Below are 22053 nucleotides of genomic sequence, written 5' to 3'. Positions count from 1 at the left end.
GCCCATTTCATTTCTTCCCACCATGGCACTGAACAAAGCAAGTCACCTGGCCACAGGGAGGTGAGATCCTACTGTGTGCCTGAAAGGAGGAAAACTGGCATCTTCGTGGACAGTTTATCACCACCCAGCCTTACTAGGACTTCTGACTTTAAAGTGATCAATCTGTCAAGTATGAAGTTCACCCTAAGATGTATTTTGTGACTGCCGCAATGTTTGTCCTCTGGATGGACTTCTCCGGGAAGCCTGGGGTAGGGAAACTATAAGCACTCGTAATCCTTTTCCATCTAGAATAACTTAGATTTGAACCTTCCTCCATGCAGGGCAAGAGATGAACTCACTTCCACAACACATCTTTTCTTTTAGGCTCCAACTAAGTGCCAGGTGCTGGGGAAAAAAGATAAAAAAAAAATCCCTTCTCTCAAGAGATTCATAGTCTAGTTATCCTGTTGGATTTATCAGGATGGGGCTTAGAGTGAAGTGTGGGCTTGACAGACATCCATGTAGGAGGCATTAGGACGGAAGTGACTTCGAAGATGCCACAAGTGTCTGTGCCTGCTGAGTCCTGTTATTCCAGCCTGACCTTAGAGCACACACATCTGCCCCCTCTCTTGTATCCCTCCTGCTCAGGTATCTCGCCCTGAGCCTGGGCTCTTCCTGGGCTCTTCCCTTGTCTCTTCCCTGCTTCACACTCTTCCTGTGGCTTCCCTCCTTGATACCCTGTGCCCTGCCCACACCTCTGGGCTCATCTCTTACCACTCCCGCCTTGAACTTATCTATTTTCTCACACACAGCACAGTGTTTCCTGACTCCAAACTTCTGCTCAGTCTGTTGCCTGTGCCTGGAGCACTCTGCACACTCTCAGCTTCCACATTAACTGTGCCAATTCCTATTTCTAAGGGAACTTGCCTGACACCATTTCTTCCTCCTTCCTTCTTCCTTAAGCGCTAGACTGTCACTGTCCTTATCACATGGTTCTATAAGAATTTGTTTATGGATAAACAACAAGGTCCTACTGCATATCACAGAGAACTACATTCAATATCCTATGATAAACCATAATGGAAAAGAGTATATAAAAAAAAAGAATGTAGGGCTTCCCTGGTGGCGCAGTGATTGAGAGTCCGCCTGCCGATGCAGGGGACATGGGTTCATGCCCCGGTGCGGGAAGATCCCACATGCCGCAGAGCGGCTGGGCCCGTGAGCTATGGCTGCTGAGCCTGCGCGTCCGGAGCCTGTGCTCCGCAATGGGAGAGGCCACAACAGTGAGAGGCCCGCGTACGGCAAAAAAAAAAAAAAAAGAATGTATATATGTATAACTGAATCACTTTGCTGTGCAGCAGAAATTAACACAACATTGTAAATCAACTATACTTCAATTAAAAAAATACTGAAAAAAGAAGAATTTGTTTATGCATCTATCTTCCTCATTGGGCTGTGTGAGGACTGGGGCTGGGCCTCTGACTTATGGTATGGTATCTGGTTAAAGCAAATACTCCAACAATATTTGTTGATACTACTGTGGCAGAGAATTATGATGAGATGATCAGCGAAAGACATTCAGGCATAAAAACATCCTATATTAGGATAGTATTCTGAGTGTGGGTGTGTGTGTGGGGGGATATAAAATGGAAATATGACTGAAGAGAAAAAAATAACTTCTAACTACAAAAATAACTTCTGACATAAAACATTATTCATGTGCTTTTTAATTGTGTGATCTCAGTGTCAAATTTCTCTGGTGTTTAGAGTCCTTCGGACAAAAGTTATTTACAATTGACATGTTTATTTTAAAATATCAATATTTCTATTTTTATGCATAACATCATTTGGACTATTTGGAAGGACTTATCACCAAAAAAATTGATATCAACTTGAAAACAGTTACTTGAATAAATGAATAGCGTCTTCCATATCAGTTAACGTTAGGTTTGGCTGGGAGTGACCGAAAACCCAACAGAGCAGTGACTCTAACAAGATAGAAGTCTTTAGATTCCCAGAACCTGATGTACTGTTGGGGTTGAACAGCTTTCCTATACAGAAATATGGAGTTAGGTAGTCCAAAATCCAGTATGCTAACTCCATGATCATTAGAACACAGGCTCCTTCTACCTGTGGCTTTCCATCCTCAATATACTGCTTCTACTTCATGGTCCAAAATGGCTGAGCCAGCTCCAGCCATTGTGTCCACATTCCAACCAACAAGAAATAAAGGTAAGAAGAAGGGAATCCTTTTTTAGGACACTTCCTAGAAGTAGCACCCACCACTTCTGCTTATATTTAATTGGACTGTCATGTGTAAGGAAATAGTCATATGTAAGGAAAGCTGGGAAATACAGTCTATTCTAGGTGACTGTGCTTTGCTAAAACTTGGAAAATCTGAAGAAGAGGAGAGTAACTATTAAAGAGCAATTAATTTATTCAACATCTCCACTTGAATAACTCACAGGCATCTTGAACTGAATATAAATCTGAACTCATCACCTTTCTCCACACCTGATTCTCCTCCATCTCAGCCAACGGAGAGCCCTAGTCTGGCTCAAGCCAGAAACCTAATGTCATTGTTAATATTTCCCTGCTGTCAATTCCCTCTCCAAAACACATGGCAAATTCATCTAATCCTCTCTATTCCCGCTACCAATACATGCTGTCGACAATCTCTAACTTGTCTCCCAGTGTCCCTCTGGCCTCGGTCCAGATCATTCTCCACATTGCAGCCAGAATGATTTTCTAAAAAGAAACATCTGAGCATGTCACTCCTCTCCTAGAACCCCTCAAAAGCTGCTTGTGGCACTTGGGAGAGAGACCCAGAACTTTTCAAAGGCCCCGTGTGACCTGGGCCTGGCTTCACCTTGTACTACTTACTTTTGCTCTCTAGGCCGCAGCCAAGCTTGGCTTCCTGTTGGTTCCTTGTCCTTGCCAGGCTCCTTCCTGACTGCCCATCCTGCCCCCTCTGCTTCCACCTCCCTCTCCATGGGCTGGTCCATGCCCACTCATCCCTTAAGTCTCAGTGTAAGCATCACATCCTCAGGGAATATCTCCAAGGTTTGAGACTCCGCTTTCATGGTAGCCTTTGCTACTTTTGTTTTTCACCCTTTACTTCTTATAGCACTTACCACAGTGAGAACTGAAGTGAGTATTTGTTTATTGACCTTTTACCCCCTCACGTGACAAGCTCTTTCGGTCTGGATACTCGTGATGGTTAATTTTATGGATCACTGGCCCAAAGGGTGCTCAGATACTTGAATATTATTCTGGGTTTGTCTGTGTGTCTGGATGAGAGTAACATTTGAATCCATAGCCTGAGTAAAGCAGATCTCTCTCCCCACTGTGGGTGGGCCTCATCCGATCAGGGGAAGGCCTGAATAGAATGCTTTCTCTCTGCCTGACTGTAGTAGCAGGAACATTGGTCTTCTCCTGCTTTTGCACTCAGACTTGGACTGGAATTTACACCATCGTCAGCTCTCCTGGTTCTCAGGCCCTTGGACTTGGACTGGAACTCACACTATTGGCTCCTTGGGTCTCCAGCTTGCCAGCTGCAGCTGGTGCACTTCTCAGCCTCCATAATCATGTGAGCCAACTCCTTACAATAAATCAATCTCTCTCTCTCTCTCTCTCTCTCTCTCCGTAAATGTGTCCATTGTCTCATTCTGCTCTAAATGCTATGATTCCCTGGATAATAACCATCACTTACCCCTACTGACTAGGTGCCTGGCACCCTAACCGTAAATCTTATGAGAAAGTACCATTTCTCCATTTTTTATATAAAAGACAACTCTGAAGATCAGAGAAATCACATAATTCTCCTCTCCGAAGGTCTCGCGTATACTAATAAGTAAAATCGGATTCACACCCAAGCCTGCCTCTCCCAAGTACGCTGCAGACCTTCCCTCTTCCAGGCCAGGGATATTAAGCTAATGCAAGCGACACACCCTCCAACCCCAGAAAACGAAGAAGCCAAAACCTGGCGCTGATTTAGGGATCAGCGCAGGTCACTCGGGCTTCTTTTGCTCCCCCCAGCTTCCCCGGTCCCCAGCGGGCTTCCCCGGTCCCCAGTGGGCTTCCCACGCTCCAGCTCGGCCTTGAACTTGGCTGCCCGCTCCGGAACTAGAACGCAGGGCGCGTCGGAGCACGGGGCCAAGTCAGCCCCTGGCCTTTGGCGCCGCCCCTCCTCAGCCTAGGTCGGTCACCGCCCGCCCACAACCGCCATTTCCTGTCCAGCTCTGGGCGCGTCAGGTCAGTGCAGCGGGGTGGCCCGGGGTCTGCCCTGGTGCTGGTCCTGATCTGGCCGTCAGAGCCAAGCAGAGGACGCTGGTTTGGGCCCCGGTGGATGGGACGGTATCAGCTGAGGGCCGCGGGGACCTCCACGGCGGGCACTCAGCCGATGGACGCTCTGGAGCGGTTGCCCGGGCAACGGTGCCGCCGGCCCCGCCCCTCTGCGCCGGCCGGGGAGGGGGCGTTTGCGGCGAGCGGGTCTTCTGGCTCCAGGCGGGGCGCAGGCTCCTTCCCGGTGAAGTGGATACCGTCGGACGCCTTGGGCATCACCGTGCCCTGGCCTTCTCGTCCCGTCGTGGGTTCGCTGCCCGGGCATGGCGCGCCCTTAGACCCTGGCCTGGGAGCAGAGGGCTTGGCGCCTGCCGGCGGGAGTTCTGAGCCTGCCTTCTGCCTCTCCTAACCTTGGGCAAGTCAACTCACTTGACTAGGCCTCAGTTCCATGGTAGCCTGAATTGTTAAGAGCTGGAAAGAAACCTAGCGATCATTTAGTTAAGCCAGAGGTCCCCAGCCCTGTTTTATAGATAAGGATGTCTTGCAGTAACCACTCATTGCCAACCTGGTGCTTTAAATTAATCCCCAGATAGCCCTCTGTTTTTTAAAATTTATTTATTTATTTATTTTTGGCTGTGTTGGGTCTTCGTTTCTGTGCGAGGGCTTTCTACAGTTGTGGCAAAAGGGGGCCACTCTCCATCGCGGTGCGCGGGCCTCTCACTATCGCGGCCTCTCTTGTTGCGGAGCACAAGCTCCAGACGCGCAGGCTCAGTAATTGTGGCTCAGGGGACCAGTTGCTCCGCGGCATGTGGGATCCTCCCAGACCAGGGCTCAAACCCGCGTCCCCTGTATTCGCAGGCAGATTCTCAACCGCTGCGCCACCAGGGAAGCCCCAGCCCTCTGTTTGTATTATAGTTTCCATAGAACGAATGAGGCCTCTGAGGGTCAGAGAGGTTGTGACTTTAGCTGAGGTAGCACAGCTTATAACTGGTGGAGTCTCAGAGGGATCAAATAACTCACAGCTTGTTCCTGGCAGATTTCAAATTTCCAGTTAAAGGTGCCTTATTTGGCTACACTGTTATTAAACCTAGCTGTAAATCAGAATCACCTGGAGGGTGTTTAAAACTATACATTCCAGGGTACTCTCTCAGGCTTACTAACTGAGGGGCTCTGGGCTAAGGCTGAAGAATCTTATGCTAAACCAGTTTTTGGATGATTCTTATGGTCTGTGGGTGGACCTTTGAGAACCACTGGCTGTAGCATGAGGCCTTTCACTCAAAAACAACAGAGTGGTGATCCAGCTAAAGTACTTGGAGAGGAGAAGAGAGGCTGGCGTGCAGGGCTGTCAAGTTCGAATCCCTCCATGCAATTTGCAGCTTCTCTTCACTCCTCAGAAATAAGCCAGAGGCTTATATTTTAAATAGTTTGGACATTTAGATGTAAATTGTCCCATTTTTGGTTACCTGTCACACAGCCAGGTCCAAAGCTTCTGGCTGGGCCAGCCTGTCATGATCAAAGTCAAGCGTTAGTGCCCTCCTCCATCTCTGGTGGCGTGTCAACTGCTCTCCACCTGGCCGCCTTCAAGCCGGGTCCCTGACTCACAGCAGCTTATGTTGGCTTTGTAGGGACATTTTGCAGAGCACTTTCCCCATTGGAGGGAGGCTGGCAGCTTTCCAGAAATATCGCCACACATAATGAGGGTCCCTTGGCCTTAACAGCAGTCAGAGTGTAATAGATCACCCTGCTTGTTATTCATGACTTTTATAAACACAAATCCATCTTGAAAATAATTACCTGGCTCTTAGTTTTAGAAGGCTAATCAGTCTGACAAATTCTGTTTAGAGTTTTATTATTATTAATTTTCATCATTTATGCTGCCTCCCTCAGGGATTCTGGTTCACAATGGCTGACTATCAAGAGGAAGACTTGCAGAAATTTCTTAAAAATGTAGATGAAATCAGTAAGTACCAGTAAATCATATACTAATTAAATTTTACTTTAGGGAGGTGGAGAGGTTAAAGAGAGATGATTACTATAAGTTAGTTCATGGGTTGCCTGACAGGTTTATGACTCTTAAGGAAAAAAATGTTCTTGAGATTAAACAGAAGGGGTATTGAGAAGCAAGTAATATTGGAGCCTGGGGGTAATATTTTTTGGCTGTTAATTGGTATCAGAGAAGCTGCTAACATTCTGATTGAATTCAGGCTGACAGCTCTTCCTTGTATGTTCTCCCCTTCTGTGTAGAATCAGGTCAAAAGGAGCTTCTATTTCCCCATCACCAATGAGCCTACTGTTCCCTTGGAGAAGATCACTCAGGAGCCCCACTGATCGGTCTGAAATCCCTCTTGTTTTAGGGGAGAGCCGTTCCTGGTTTTGAGCTGCAGAGGCAAAGTCAGAAGGCTTTCCCTCAGGGTCCATCACATTACATAGATGGCTGCTGGCTGTCATACTCCTGTCTCTCTTCCTCTAGGCAGGAAGACCCTTCCCCAACTTAGACAGGTGGGATCTCAAGGGACATACTCTGACCACACAGATCACACACAGGAGATTCCAAAGCACTCAGTCCCTGCTCAGACTTCAGGGAGCTTGTTTGAGGATAGAGACAAGAAAACCAGCAGCGAAACAAACCTTACATATCAAATAGAAATATATTGAAGTTGCTGCTTCTCACAGGCTGTATGGGTCCAAAGAATAAAATAGTTCAGGCAACTTCATAGATGGTACATCCTTAGGGTGTTCTTTGGGTTTGTCATGGGCTTCTTCTCCTTGGCCCATCCCCCAAATGTTGTTCTGGCCTGGCCCACTGCTCGCCTTTCTCTTCAGGTGATCGAGCCCAAGCACGTGGTTTTAGCTACCACCCTTGTGATGACCCCACATCTCAATTGCTACCAGCCACTTTTTTTTTTTTTTTTTTTTTCGGGACTCCGGGCCCCTCCCTTTTTTGCCCTCCCCCGCCCCGGCGCTCAGGCCCCGGATGCGCAGGCTCAGCGGCCATGGCTCACGGGCCCAGCCGCTCCGCGGCATGTGGGATCCTCCCGGACCAGGGCACAAACCTGTGTCCCCTGAATCGGCAGGCAGACTCCCAACCACTGCGCCACCAGGGAAGCCCACCAGCCACTTTTTTTGAGCCTCAGCCTCTATGCCAACTGTCATACCCATTGTATCCCTCAAGCACCATGAACTTAATAAGTCCGAAGGTTAGTTGATCATCTCTTTCTCTGTCCCCTCCCAGTGCCAAATAAAACCTTCTTCTCCTACTCTTCCATTCGTTCTAGTCTCACTTGGTGGCACTGCTGTCCCCAGATTTACAAGTCACATTGGCCTCCTCTCACCTCTCAGCCCTTAATTTAATCAGCCCTCAGGTTTGCCTTCTCCCTCCAGCTCCCACCTCTCCAGCCTCCCTTTGTTCTAGTTCTCTTATCCAGACGATTTCAACAACCCCCTGATTGTTTTTCCCGGCCTTCAGGCTTACACTCCCCACAGGGTAATGTATCTAAAATGCAAATCTGACCCAGCCACTTCTCTGCTTGCATTCTCCCCGCAGTCCCAATAAATTTCATGCTCTCATCAGGACCTAAGTCCTCCCGTGACCTAGGCCTTACCTCTCACCTCCCCCTACCTCACACTTGAGCTACAGACTGCTTCCGGGTCCCCACACACCCCCTGACCCTTCATCCTCTGCCTGCTGCCTTTGTCCTTCCCTCTGCCTCCCGGTCTTTCTTTACCTGGCTACCATTCATTTGTACCCCAAGTTCATTTCCATATCATTTATATCAGTGCCGTCTGATAGAGCATTCTGTGATGATAGAAATGTTCTATAATCTGCACTGTCCACTGTGGTACCCAGTGACCACAAGTGGCTATCGAGGGTTTGAAATGTGGCTAGTGCTACTAAAGCAGTGAATTTCTCTATTTCGTTTATAAGTAATTTAAATTTATATAGCCACATGTGTATAGATTCTACACATTCATTTCTTGGGCTCTTGCTGTGTACTGAGCATTGCTAGACCCTGGAGAGTACAGTAACAATGAATAAGAATTACTTTCCTTCATGGTACCTACAGTCTGGTGGGGAAAACAGATACTAAACAAGTAATTTCAAGGGTGATGTATGCTACAAAGAGAGATTGGTAAAATGCAAGAGACTCTAACTCAGATTAGGGAGTTGTCTGATGGGCTGCTGTAACAAAATATCACAGACTGGAGGGCTTAGGCAACAGAAATTAATTTTTGTCACAGTTCTGGAGATCAGAAGACCAAGATCAAGGTATTAGGTTTAATTTCTCCTGAGCCCTCTCTCCCTGGCTTGCAGACAACCCCCTTCTTACTGTGTCCTCACATGGTCTTTTTTCTGTGTGTGCACATCCCTGGTGTTTCTTCCTCCTCTTATACGGACATCAATCCAATTGGTTTAGGGCCCCACCCTTATGACCTCATTTATCCTTCATGACCTCTTTAAAAGCCCTGTCTCCAAATACAGTCACACTGAGGGGATTAGGGCTCCAACATATGAATTGGGGCAGAGGGGCACAATTCAGCCCACAAATAAAGGCTTCCCTAAAGGATGAGATTTAAGCACAAATCTGAAGTCTGAGTAGGAGTTGGCCACTGGGGAGAGGGTAGGGGAGTATTCTAAATGGGGAGAAAGTACGTAGGAAAGATGGAAGTTAAGAGCAAGTGTGGTACTTTTGAGAAACGGAAAGATTAAAAAGCTCAGTATAGCTGGAGAGAATAGATCAAGGAGAGAAGGGTCCCATCTGAGTCCAGAAAGGCCAGATCAGGAAAGACCTTGGAAGCCACAGTAAGGAATTCGTGTTTATCCTGAGAGCAATGGGAATCCTTTGGAGGGTTTACTCAGAGCAGAAACATGGTCAGATTTACACCTTAGAAAAGTCACTCTGGCAGTGGTACACTGGAGGGGAGAAGCAAACAGGTGCTGAGAGACAGCTAGGAGGCTGTTACAGTGCTCCAGGGAGAAGAGACTGTGGCTGGAATGGACACAAGTAGACAGATTGGAGACATAATTCAGAACTTACTTGACAGGCTTTAGTGTTGATGGCTGTGAAGGTGGAGGGAGAACAAAGGCTTAAGGATGAGCCTGAGAGTCTTGATTGAATGACAAGTGGATGGTTGGACCATCTGCTGAGATAGGGGCATTTGAAGGAGGAACAGTCTGGGGAGAAAGAGGATAGGCAGATGAGTAAGGCATCCCAGTGAAGATGTTCAGAAGGCAGTTGGCTTTGTGAGTCTGAGCCTAAGCGAGAGAGAGTGGCTGGGGAGGTCAACTTAGGAGACACTGGCATCTGCATGGTATTTGGAGCCGTAGGAGGGAACAGGAATTCCTGGGAAAGGTGTAGAAAAAGAGAAGAGGGCTCGGGCAGAGAGTCTACAGAGAAAAATTCAAAAAAATCTATAAATAAATTATTAAAGTAAAGAAGGAAATCGAGCAAGGTTTTTGGATACGAGATTAATGTATAAAATTCAGTTGCATTCTTATATACTTCCTATATACCAGCAGCACTTCATTTACAATACCAAAATAAATCCCTCAAAATATATGCAAGACCTTTATGGGGAAGGTTATAAAATTTAATTGAAAGAGCTCCCAGTGGTCAAAACTAGAACAATTTGAGCAAGAACGCAAACAGTATTGCATTATAGCCCAAAGTATAAAATAAATATCCATGAGTCTATATGGATATAAATAAACGATGAATAGATAAATAAGTAAATAAATATGTAAGGCAAATCTCCCATACAGAAGAATCTCAAACAATTTATGTAGATATTCCTGCGTCTAGAAGGTAGAGCATAACACTCCACCCCTGAAAGTGAGATACATTTACTGACTTGCTTCCAAAGAGTACAGCACAGGAAAAGAGGAGAAAAGGTAGCTTTAAGATAGAAAAAGCTGACAAACTCTTCCTTAGGTGGTCAAAGTTAACAGCATGATAAATCATATTGATAACGTGTACCCTTAATATGTGCTATGGTCTTCCTCCCCAAATCTCGAGAACCTCAGTCTGACTGTGACAGTAACATCAGGTAAACCCAAACTGAAAACTATTCTACAAAAAATACCTGACCAGTAATTCTCAAAACTGTCAAGGAAAACAAGAAGTTGTCATGGCTCAGAGAATTATAAGGAGACATGACTAAATGTAATGTGATATCCTAGATGGTATCCTGGAATGGAAAAAGGATATTACAGAGAGATTAATGAAATTAGAATAAAGTTCAGAGTTTAGTGAATAAAAATTTTAATTAAAAGACATAAAATATCTAAATAAGTGGAGGCATATTTTATCATGGATGGGAAGACACATTTGGTAAGGAAATCTGTTCTCAAATTATTTTCTACATTCAACACAATTTAGATCAAAATCCCAAAAATGTTTTGTTTAGAGTTCAACAAGCTGATTCCAGAGTTCACACAGAAGAGCAAAGGGCCAAGAATTAATCCAGAAAATTTTGCAGGAAAATAAGAAGGTGGGATCTCCCTATCCGATGTTCAAGACTCATTATAAAGCTGTAGTAATTACGCACGGAAGGTTTGGTGCTGAAAAAGATGTCATCCAGTAGAATGGAATAAAGAGCCTAGAGCAGGTTCACGCATGTAACAGGGATGGCACAACGCATCGGTGGCAAGGCAGGGACTCTTCAACAAATGGTGCTCGTGCCCTATGCGAAGTCAGCTCCAGGGGACTTCGCTGGTGGTCCAGTGGTTAAGACTCTGCACTTCCACTGCAGGGGGCACGGTTGCAATCCCTGGTCTGGGAATTAAGATCCCCCGTGCCAGGCGGTGTGGCAAAAAAAAAAAGTCAGCTCCAGGTGGATTAAATACCCTAATGAGAAAAACAGAATGTTAAAACATAGAGAAGACATATAAGAGTATATTTGTAAGCCTAATATACACAAAAGGCATAAAGCATAACGGGAAATATTGGTACATCTAACACATAGAAAATTTCTTCAACAAAAGCTTCCATAAAAACAGATAAAAAGACAAACCATACACAAGGAGATGTTCACAAATACATATCAGTCCAGAATATATAAAGAAATCATAATAAGAAAAAGACAAACAACCCAATAGAAAATTGGCCGAGGATAGGAGCAGGCAGTTGACATAAAAGGAAATCCAAATGGCTTACAAACCAATGAAAAGATGCTCGATCCCAGTCATGTTCAGGAAAATGCAAATGAAAACATTGAGGAGATAAATGCATTATAGTGGCAACAACTTAAAAGTTTGACAACAAGCGTTAACTAGGATGTAGAGGCATGGGAACTCTTGTCACAGCTTATAGGAATAAACCTTGATACAGCTGTAACCTGAGAAATATGTCACATGTGTGCATGGGGAAATATGTACACAGATATTCGATTCGTCATTTATTCACTAGCAAAAAATTTAAAAACACCTGGATGTCCATCAATAAGAGAATGGATTACCTATGGTATATACAGTGATTAAAATAAATCAACTGCAACCATTAGTATCAAGAACAAATCTCTAAAGCATATTAGGAGAAAAAACTAGGTTGCAAAAGAATGCACATTTTGTAAAAACCATTTATTTAAGATGTTTAAATACACACATATACACAAATTCTCTAGTAGGTGAATAGGTTCTGGGGATCTAATATACAGCGTGGTGACTATTGTTAACAGTACTGTACTATACACTTTAAAGTTGCTGAGAGAGTAGATCTCAAATGTGCTCACCACACACACACAAAATGAAATTATATGAGGATATGGGTGTGTTAACTAACCTTGGTGTGGGAATCATTTCTCAGTGTATACGTGTATCAAATCACCATGTTGTACACCTTAAACTTACACAATGTCATGTGCCAATTGTATCTCGGTAAAGCTGGAGAAATAAAAGTCCTTCCCCATGAAATTTTCTACACCACCTTTTAAGTGAATGGAGTCTTTCTTTTTGAAGACCTTGCTTGAATGATTCACCTCTGATTTCTCCTCTAGCCAATTTAATTCAGGAGATGAATTCTGATGACCCAGTCGTACAAGAGAAAGCTGTTCTCGAGACAGAAAAGAGACTGAAGTTTACAGAGGAAGACCAAGAGGAGGACGAGTGCAGGACCACCGTGAACAAGACCATGATCAGTCCTCCACAAGCTCCCACAAAGGTGCCCTTTCCCTATGGTGGAGTTATCTAAGTAGACAGAGTGAGAAGGTCTGCATAAAGCAGAGGAAGTAGTGGTTTAATCTCAACTGCCTGGTGAGGCTGAAATAGCCTTTTGATTTTTAGATTCACTTAGATTTATTTTCCACAAGGAAGTATAAACTCTGATTTCTTTTCTTGATCTTTCTGGGTCATCCTTAAACAACCCTTTGGGTTTGTTTTAATGAAAATTTGGCCTCTCTACCCACTGAGCTTGTGACCATTTTTAAGCCACTAAGTAATATATTCTACTAACTCATATTTCCAGCTCATACAGCCACAGCGGCGGTCCCATGACCTGCTCGCCCTTGTTTCTGCAGATGCGGCCCCATAACAATTGTGCCCATAACTAGATCTCTGATTTACAGCAAGCCCCCTGAATTTTGAGCCTTTCAGTATCGATGGTTAAAGGAAATGACCCTACTCCCCACTTGTAATTGATCTGCCTTCTTGCTTCATAGATGTATAAATGAGGGAGTGGTTTTTGAAATTTGTGTCTTTGTTTTTATGATAACCTGTGCCCTGCAGCATACAGATGAAATAAACACAGGTAAGTACAGCATCTCTCTTTCCAATGTGTATTATTCCTTTAGGATCAGTGCTTATTGACTGTAGCTTCCAGACCCTTAAATTATAGCCTCTGGGCTTACAAACAACCCATGAACAAAAACCTACTGATCATTCAACTCTGTTACTAGTAGTCAGAGGGGACAGTACTCAGAGGGTTTTTCCCATGTTCTCCTGGCCAGTCTTTTGTAAACTGAATTCAGTTATTCTGTTTCATCCAATTTACTCTTAGCTGCTTAAAGGGATCCAGAGTTTCTCAGTTGCTCAGCTCAGAAGCTCATTATGCTAAGTGGAACAAAAAAGTCTGTCTTCAAAGAAAAACTCTTTTAAAAGAGGCATAATTCAAATTTGAAGCACAGACATAGTCACCGTGTATAATAATACATCACACAGATTACCATTTACTGTCAAATTAAGAAAATGTCATTTTAGTTGTCTCCAAATCGGTGTGTGTGTGTGTGTGTGTGTGTGTGCGCGCGCGCGCGTACATGTGCCTACATGTGAATGCATGAAAAGTGTGGCTCTAAAACTCTAAAGTAGCTTTTTTCTGAATTTGAGCTAAAGAACTGATTATAGTGTTTGGATTTTTCTTTTTAATATTTGAAATTACGCTGTTGTCAGAGGCCTTCTTGGCATCTGTGGAGAAGGATGCAAAAGAACGTGCCAAAAGAAGAAGCGAAAACAAAGTCTTAGCAGATGGTAATTGTCAGTCTTTTCACTTTTCAATAGCCAGGGTGATTTGTGCTAGAAAGAGCAAGGAAGTCTCTATGCTAATGTCTGAGGACATCAAGATTCCCAGTGGGTGGGTCCATGATGGGCCTGAGGCAGTAGGACGTGGCCAGGCAGAAACTAGTCTGTTTCCTGTTCCCACAGGAGCAAGCAGGGAGTCAGACACAGCCCTGAGTCAGCCTCCACAGTCAGACCTTTCTAAAGCACATGGATGGATGTAGCAGCACTAAGTGATGCTTGGAACGTAGGGAGGGATGGGAGTGAGGTACTACTGTCCAGCCTGAGGCACAGATGAAGGAATGAAAAAGAAAAATGAAACAAGCAAACAAAGCTGGGAGAAGGGAGAGGAGAAATAAAGGAAAAGAAAGAACTGGGGTTGTGTGTGTGGTGAGGAAGATACACATGACAGAGGAATGCTTTCAGCACTTACTTTATACCACTCAGTGGTGTGTGTGCGGCAGATCTGAACGATTCCGTATTTGCTAGAAAATTAGTTGTTTGAATCTCTTTATGAGACGTTTGAATGTGTAGACTTGCCCTTTGTGGCAAGTTTGGGGTGTTCTGAGCCTTGAGGCAGAAACCTTTACTTGTTCTGAGAAGCTGCTTAGAAGACTTCGGGTAGATTGAGAGAACAGAAACCGACCTGGAATTATCTGCAGAGAGAAGTAAGTGACAGGCCCCCTCTGGATGCATGGAAGCTCTGACCTTCAAAGTAGAGTTGGAAAATCAGGACAGTGAAGTTTGAAAGAATTTTCCAGTGTGTGGGGAGAGCTCACCTGTGTAACTTCTATTCTCACAGCCCTAAAAGAAAAGGGGAATGAAGCATTTGTCAAAGGTGATTATGAAACAGCCATCCTGTGCTACAGTGAGGGTTTGGAGAAGCTGAAGGACATGAAAGTACTGTACACCAACCGAGCCCAGGTGAGTGATCCAAGGATGTGTCCACGGGCTTTCCTCAGGGAACAGTAGCCACTAACCTTGTGAAAGCAGAGAAAGATGAGCCCAGACGGCGCCAGCGTTGTGCTCATAACTGTGTAACGGCTGGCTCTGGCCGGGTTGGGGGTGGGGGCTGATTTGTGTGGAGCATTTGCCAATTTCCATGGTGTAGGTGCTTACACTGTGGTTCAATCTCAAGCTACCAGCTTGGAATCATTGAAGGAGAGCTTGGGAACAGCTACACATAATCAGTTCTCTCCGTAGTAGAAGTCAGCTCCAGCACATCACTGATGGTACCCAGGCACTTTCCCTCGTGTATAGACAAGAAATCTAGTGGAATGAGACAGTCTATGAGACCTTGGAATTCTGCCACCACTGAAGTTGTTCAGCTTCTTTTTTTGATGCCAGTCTACGCTCCTAAGGGTTACTCTCCTGTTAATTTCTTACCCATCGTTTCAATCCCTCCTTGATTAAGCTTCTGTGGCTGGGGTATACTGGAGAGCTAATGGGCCTAGAGCCAATTTCTCAGAAATTTTGAGTTTCTGAAGTCCCTCATACCTCCGTTTTATATCACAGACGAGCTCAGATTCCTGGAACACCAGGTAAAAACCATCACCCAGATGTTTATTATCTACTACTTAATGAAGGGCAAAATTAATAGTTCTCAGTTGAAACAAAAATGTCACCTGTGACCTTATCTTTGAAAACTACTTGAGTTTGTGTATGGAAGAGCTCTCTGCTGCTCAGGCCTGAAAAATTGGCAGATTCGTGGACATGATTATCCAATGATCAGGATATGTCAGCAGGACCTGGGTGAGATGAACTTGACACCATGTCATTTACAAGAGGGAGAGATTCATCAGCTCCAATTTCTATAACTCAAGATTAAGAAGATCCTGCTGTGGTATGTTGAGGAAGAGTGCAAGAAACAGGACGTTAGCAGTCCAGAAAGTCTGGGCAGTGACAGTGATTTAATGATAAATAAATCCAAGCACAACATAAGCTCATTAGTTCAGCAGTTTGGATAAATCGGACTCGAGTTGAGGTGTCATTTACCTAGCCCCATTTGTGGAGAAAAATTGTAATAAAGAAGAGAATCAGTAAATAAAATGGCCAGAGGTTGATTTTGCCATGTACTTCTTATCCCCCTAACAAGATTATAAACTTTTTGAAGGTAAAAACTGCCATGTACTTTTCCCCCTAATGCTTTACTTATAAGAGATGTTCAATAAATCCTTGTTAAGTTACATAACACTGGGTGGAGGCATAATAAGTCCATTTAAGGGAATGGAGTTTCTGTTGACACATCAAAAGGAACATTTAAATGCAAACAATTAATAGAATAATCACAGTTCCTTTTTATTTATCACCAAATTTGGTCTCCAGAACATTTACCTACTGATGCTTATTCAGTCTTGTTACTCTGAAGTTATTTGAAAGCTGTAAAATTGAATTGCCTTTAAAATGTTATATAATTCAGACTTATACTAATTCAGATGGTCTATACCCTGATTCATCTAAATTAGTTACATTTTTACTGTACTCAAGTTTAAGCAGCACTTCGATTAGTTCTGGAGAATCACATTAAGAATGACTGTGGATAAAAATAAGTAAATGCAATGAAAAGCTTTGGGAAGGCAATTCCTCCCACTTTTCCCAAAGAGAAAGCTTATTCAGAGACAAATAAATGCAAAATGTGCTGCCTGGTGTTAAGAATCATTTGAACCGTTGACTATTTTTAAAATGCCTCCCTGTTTGCACGCAGTGTTAGAAAACACTTAATAAGGACCCTGTGAACTGAGAGTTGCTGCTTGCTGGAGAGAAAACCTACCCTTTCATCGCCGTGTTTTTCTCCTGGAGCTAATGTTATGATCAATAAATTGCTGGTGTAATTTAGATAAATCAAGAGTTTAACTGCCATTTGGAAAAGTCATTCTTTTTAAAATGTGGAAAAACAAAAGAGAACAGGGAATTTATAGGGTGTTGGGTCCAAGCTTTAAAAAAAGAAAAAGAAAGAAAAGTGAAAGGCTCTGTAGAAAAATTGTTGAAGCCCATATAGAATTTTTCAGAGTCTGTATCCTGAATAACAGTGTCGTGAAATTATGACTACGGTTGTCTAGAAGGATGTTCGTTTCTTCCTCACATCCTCTGACTTTCTAATGAAACCCCACACCCAGAGGAAAGGGTGGTGCTTTATAGAACAGAGGGCTCAAAGAGGCGTTGCCTTCAATTAGTACTGAAGCCCTGTTAATGAAAGCACTGCATAGCAGCTTCCTATGTATTGGTGCGAAGAGCTGCCCGGCAGAAATCCCACTAGCTGGCTATTGCCTGCTCTCTCCTCACTTTGGTTGAATGCTTAGATTTCTCATGAATTATAACACTAACCTCATATTTGGCCTGTCCATGTAAATATCTCATCAGATTTATTGTTCAGAGTGTCACAGTGCCCTGGTACAGTTTTGATCATGGGCAAACCTCCATGGGGTATTGGGTCTATTGTTGGTGACCGGTGGGACCCTGGTGCCTGGTTTTCCTTTCTTCCAACAGGGTGATCATTGCTGCTTCTTAGGGAACTTTCCAAAAGAAGAGCCCTTAAAGTCTACTTTGTGCAACTTGATAAGAATTTATTAAGCACCTTTCATGTCCAGTAATTAAATACAGAGGATATAGTAGCCATGGTGCTTGCTGTTAAATGACTTCATTTGTTTATAGATCACACCTCTTTGAAACTATAAATGAACTAGATTCTTAATTCGGTTTAGTTTGAGTGGATCACAGAATTCTGAGTTAATTCTTGATTTTCAAGATTTTCCCCAATTCTAGGAGATCCCGGAAGAAAGCCCCAAGGCATTTGAGACCGAGGGCTCCTGGGGGTGGTCTGACTCTTAAATGTCAGCTCATTTCCTATTTCTCTTCCTTCTTGCTGCACTCATGAGGAAAGAAGGGGAACTTTTTCTTAAGCGTATTTCCATAACAGCTTTATTGAGATACAATTGATATAACCTACAGTCACCCATTGAAAATGTACAATTCAGTGGTTTTTGGTGTATGCAACCAAATAGGCTGTGTGCAACCCTCGCCCACAGCCAATTTTAGAACAGTTTCATCATCCCCCAGAGAAGCCCGTACCCTTTAAGCAGTCGCTCCCCAGGCCTCCCCCCTCCCCCACCCCAGCCCTAGGCCACCACTAATCTACTTTCTGTCTCTATACATCTGCCTATTCAGGACTTTTCATATAAATGACATCATACAATGTTTATCCTTCCACTTAACAGTGTTTCCGGGGTCCCTCCATGTTGTAGATGCGTCAGCACTTCATTCCTGTTTATTGCCAAATAATATTTCATTGCCTAGATCTACCACATTTTGGCTATCCATTCAAAAATTGATGGACATTTGAGTCATTTCTGCTTTTTGGCTCTTATAAATAATTCTGCTATGAACACTGGTGTGCAGCGTTTTGCGTGGACATATGTTTATAGTCCTCTTGGCTATCTACCCAGGGGTGAAATTGCTGGATCCTATGGTACCTCTGTGTTTTACCTTTCCAGGAAATGTCAGACTGTCTTTCCAAATCGCTGCACCATTTCACATTCCCACCAGCAGTGTATGAGTGTTCTGATTTCCTGCATTCTCACCAACACTTGTTATTACCTGTCTCTTTGATTCCCTTCCTCATCTGGCTTCCTTCTGGAACATTCACAGCAGGGTAGCCTCCAGAAGCTAGCTCTTCCTTTGTAGGGGTGGTCAGTGCGCTGGGTACTGTCTGTTTGCCCCTCCACATCCTCCTCTGCCCTGCTCTGTGCCCTGGGGGATTGACCTCTGCGGACTGCCCTCTTGGCTTCCCAACTTTCTAACTGCCATTTGGGTTCAGCCAACGAGCTGAGAAGGAAGGAGGAAAGTGAACTGCGGCTTTACTCTCCCAGCTTCTGCTCTACCAACTCAGCTCCTGTTGAGCGGCACTCTTCACAAAGCGACCCTCTCCCGTTTTGTTCATTGCTCCTCCCTCTGCCTCTTCAGGTCTGGCAGTGGTGATGGCTATCCACTGCTGGTCTCCCTCCACCCTGCCCTCACCCTGTGAATAGTCCCTTTATTAAACTCTCCCCGGTTACCCCTTGTGAGTGGCGTCTGTTTCCTGCTGGGACCCAGACTGGTACAGGTAGGGACGAGTTACTTCTCATCACCACTCTCCTGCCCGACTACTCTTTCTGTGTTGACGGAAGACTGCCGGCTACAGAGCTGTGTATGAATAGCAGCTGTTTGTGTCCTTACAGGCTTATATCAAACTTGGGGACTACCAGAAGGCACTGGTGGATTGTGACTGGGCTCTAAAGGTAAGAAGATTGTTTCCTCTTTCACATGATGGAGCTGGGCTTGCTGGGGCCAGATGTCCCAGTCCTGAAGTGAATAGAGGGGAGCTGCCAGTGTATTATGGCAGGAAAGGGTGTAGGCTCTGCAGTCAGAGTCTCAGTTTCCTCATCTGTAAAATGGGAACGAATAGAATTGTCGTGAGGGCTATGATAACGCACTCAGTGCCTTGCCCGTGGGAAGTACTCTGGAGAAGCTGCTGTTAATATTGGTTTTTCAGGGTTTTCTCACAATGGCTCACCCTTCACTGTTGTGTTATCAGGAGCTTTGCTCCACGTGGTAGTGGAGACGCCTCCTTCTCTTTCCAGAGCTGACCTTGGGGGCTTCTTTCCACAGTGTTGCCATTCTTCCTCATCAGTTCGGGCTTTTCCTCTCCGGTTCTGATAATTTGGAAATGTATCATGGCACCCCCTCTCTGTAGAGGAATAATCAAAAGAAAGAGTTCCTGTCGTTCAGCTCGGATCCTAGTCAGGCCTCAGGCTGATAGCCTAATACTGTGCATGGTATTTCCTCTGAAACCTGACAGAATAGATAATCAGAGGTGGAGAGAAGGAAGGACTGTTGCTAGAAATATTAGAAGGGTTTTAAAAGAGAAATGTCATGATCACTTCATAGGAACATTATTTCAGATGACTAAATATTTAAATAACCCTTAATCCACATTCCCCCAAGTTACTCTGTCACAGGGGCTTAACTAAATAACCCAAAACAGTGCTTCTCAGCCTTCCTTGCTGCAGTGCTAACAGAATAAACATGAGCCCCTGGGGGGTCTAGAAGCAGAGAGCATGAAATTTCTTTTTAGACACATGTTTTATCTTAAAAATCCTTGCAAATTTTGCATTGCATGCCATAAGATGTTATCTATTTGTCTTAATATAGCCATGTTATTTTAAATAATTTATAATCAAGTAAAGTTGAAGTGCCGGGAGAACGTGCCAGGTTTATCCTATGGCGTAGCTTCCCCTGGTCCAGCACTGCCTACCCCAGCTTAGTGAGCGTGGCCCCCAGACAAGAGCACATCGCAACAGCAGCACATTGGCCACACCTGCTTCCTTACTTTTTATTGAAAGGGTATGCAAGAAAACAGGGGAATTCGAAGCTCACCTTTACTAACAACGGTTTATAAAACACGAGCATCCCACCAAAATGGATATCTGGAGTGCCTGATTTCTTTACCCCCTAGAAGATACGGTGTGGGGGACACCTTGTCCCAATGCATCGTGACAGTCTTAAAGTGATGAGAACTGCCCCAGACTGGCGCCATTAGGTTCTCCACAGCTCCAGTGGAGATCCATTAGCCTGCTTTGTCACCTTATATGATCATGACTTTTTTCTACTATCATCTGTAAGAGAAGAAAGAGGCAAGGGCGTTTTTCTCTGGTGTTTCAGCAATAACAGCAAAAGCTGCCGTTGGCTGCACGGTGGCCGTGAGCTGTCTCATTGGAGCCTCATAGCCTTCTTTTCTGTTCTGGTCAATTCCACAGTTATCCTCATCTTTCTGACAAGGAAACAGAGCCTCAGAGATTAACTAAGTAAACTGTGTGGGATCACATAGCTAACGTTGGCCTAACTGTAGGCTGGTGCCCTGAATTGTTGACTATAAACAGCTTCTCCACAGAATCCAGGAAACCCCATCATCCCTGGGTGTGGCTTTCATTCCTTCTGTGGTAGAAACAAGATCTCCTTGTGGGGCTTCCAGGAGCATCTTTTCTGATCTGAAAAGGACCAAAGAGGTAGTCACAGCCTCGTGCTGATTCAGGACGACACACTGGCCCATTCCCAAGTGTTCACTGAAACACGATGTTATTAACGGTGAAACTGAGGCAAAGCAGGCCCAGCACAGCTGACATTAAAAAATGCTGACACCCAGCGGCCAGCCTTGTTAAACGCCCAGCAAGGCTCCCGTTGAAGACGATTGGGTAAACACTTGGAGGGATGGGAAAAAAATGTATAAGGAATTCTAAAAACTGACAATCATTGGCTCTACGTGGAAGCTGTGAATTAAAAGAAAAAGTTTCACTCCTTTTAAATATGAGCAGTGAATGTCAGCGGCACTCCATTATTCGTAGTATTAGTACTTTCATGCCGGTTTAATATTTTTGACACTTGTGAATTGGCAGAGACAAGCCCATGTGATGACATTTCAAGACTGATCTTCCTAGTCAGGGAAGATAAGGCAGCGAAGCTGGTTTTAATTAGGATAAGAATCATTTATTTCTTGGCAGAACTCTTCCTGCACAATAAACTGCACCTTCCTCTGAAGGCAAGATTCCTTTTGAGGGGACCTGGGGTTCAACTGAGAGAATCCTGGTGAGGGTTGGTACCTCATCGAAGGAGAAAGGGCCTATTAGTGAGAAAATCCATTAGTGGCCCTTTGTGTTAGTGTCTGAGTAAATGTGGTCACGATGCACCCCTCGCGATGGCACAGTGGGACGTGGACGCGATCTGGGGCTCCTTTTCCCCTGTTGGAACCCTGCCGCCCTGCCGGTGAAGGTGCTGTGAACAGGTGGCTTCTGCGAGCTGCGGTGCCAGAGTTTCCGTTCCCTTTGACAGTTCCCTTCCTGCTTCCTCAGTTCCATCCTCTGTGAGTTCTCCAGGGTTCACTCCACAGCTCCCTGCCTTTCTTCCTCCTACAGTTTCTCCCTCAAAGCTCTCGTCTCCTCTGTCAACTGTCATTCTTGCAAATGGCTCTCACATCTGTATTTCAGCTTCCCCCCACCCCGCAGGTTTCCATGTGATTGTCTTTGCATCCTCTGAAACACAGTATGTCTTTGTTAGACTGTATGTCTTCAGAGTGGATTTCCTTCTACTCAACTGCTGTAGCACTTTTCTGAGGGAGATCTGGTGTAATTTTTAAGCCTTTGGGTCTTGGAGTCAAATGGCTAGATTTTAATCCCAGTTCTTCCACTTAGTTATCTATGTGACCTTGAACCTCTCCAACCCCTAGTTTCCTCATATGTGAAATGGGGTTAATAATTATCTCTACTTCATAGAGTTGT

The 22053-nt window shown here is 44.5% G+C and overlaps 1 protein-coding gene across 2 annotated transcripts in view; it reads left to right on the top strand.

Moving 5' to 3' along the window:
• Positions 1 to 6152: 6152 nt before the first annotated feature.
• The window catches only part of TTC12 (tetratricopeptide repeat domain 12), a 46458-nt gene continuing 30557 nt past the window's right edge, over positions 6153 to 22053 (top strand). For both annotated transcript variants that reach the window (XM_027082280.1, XM_027082279.1), the window contains exons 1-6: positions 6153 to 6223; positions 12256 to 12419; positions 12983 to 13004; positions 13643 to 13720; positions 14550 to 14671; positions 18961 to 19020. In XM_027082280.1, coding sequence (XP_026938081.1) covers positions 6166 to 6223; positions 12256 to 12419; positions 12983 to 13004; positions 13643 to 13720; positions 14550 to 14671; positions 18961 to 19020 — 504 coding nt within the window. In that variant the 5' untranslated portion in view covers positions 6153 to 6165. The remainder of the gene's footprint in view (positions 6224 to 12255; positions 12420 to 12982; positions 13005 to 13642; positions 13721 to 14549; positions 14672 to 18960; positions 19021 to 22053) is intronic.

Source organism: Aethalodelphis obliquidens, unplaced genomic scaffold, assembly GCF_003676395.1.
Source record: "Aethalodelphis obliquidens isolate GAN/ISIS:26980383/991018 unplaced genomic scaffold, ASM367639v1 scaffold46, whole genome shotgun sequence".
Lineage (NCBI taxonomy): Eukaryota > Metazoa > Chordata > Mammalia > Artiodactyla > Delphinidae > Aethalodelphis > Aethalodelphis obliquidens.
This window is presented reverse-complemented; position numbering and strand designations above follow the sequence as displayed.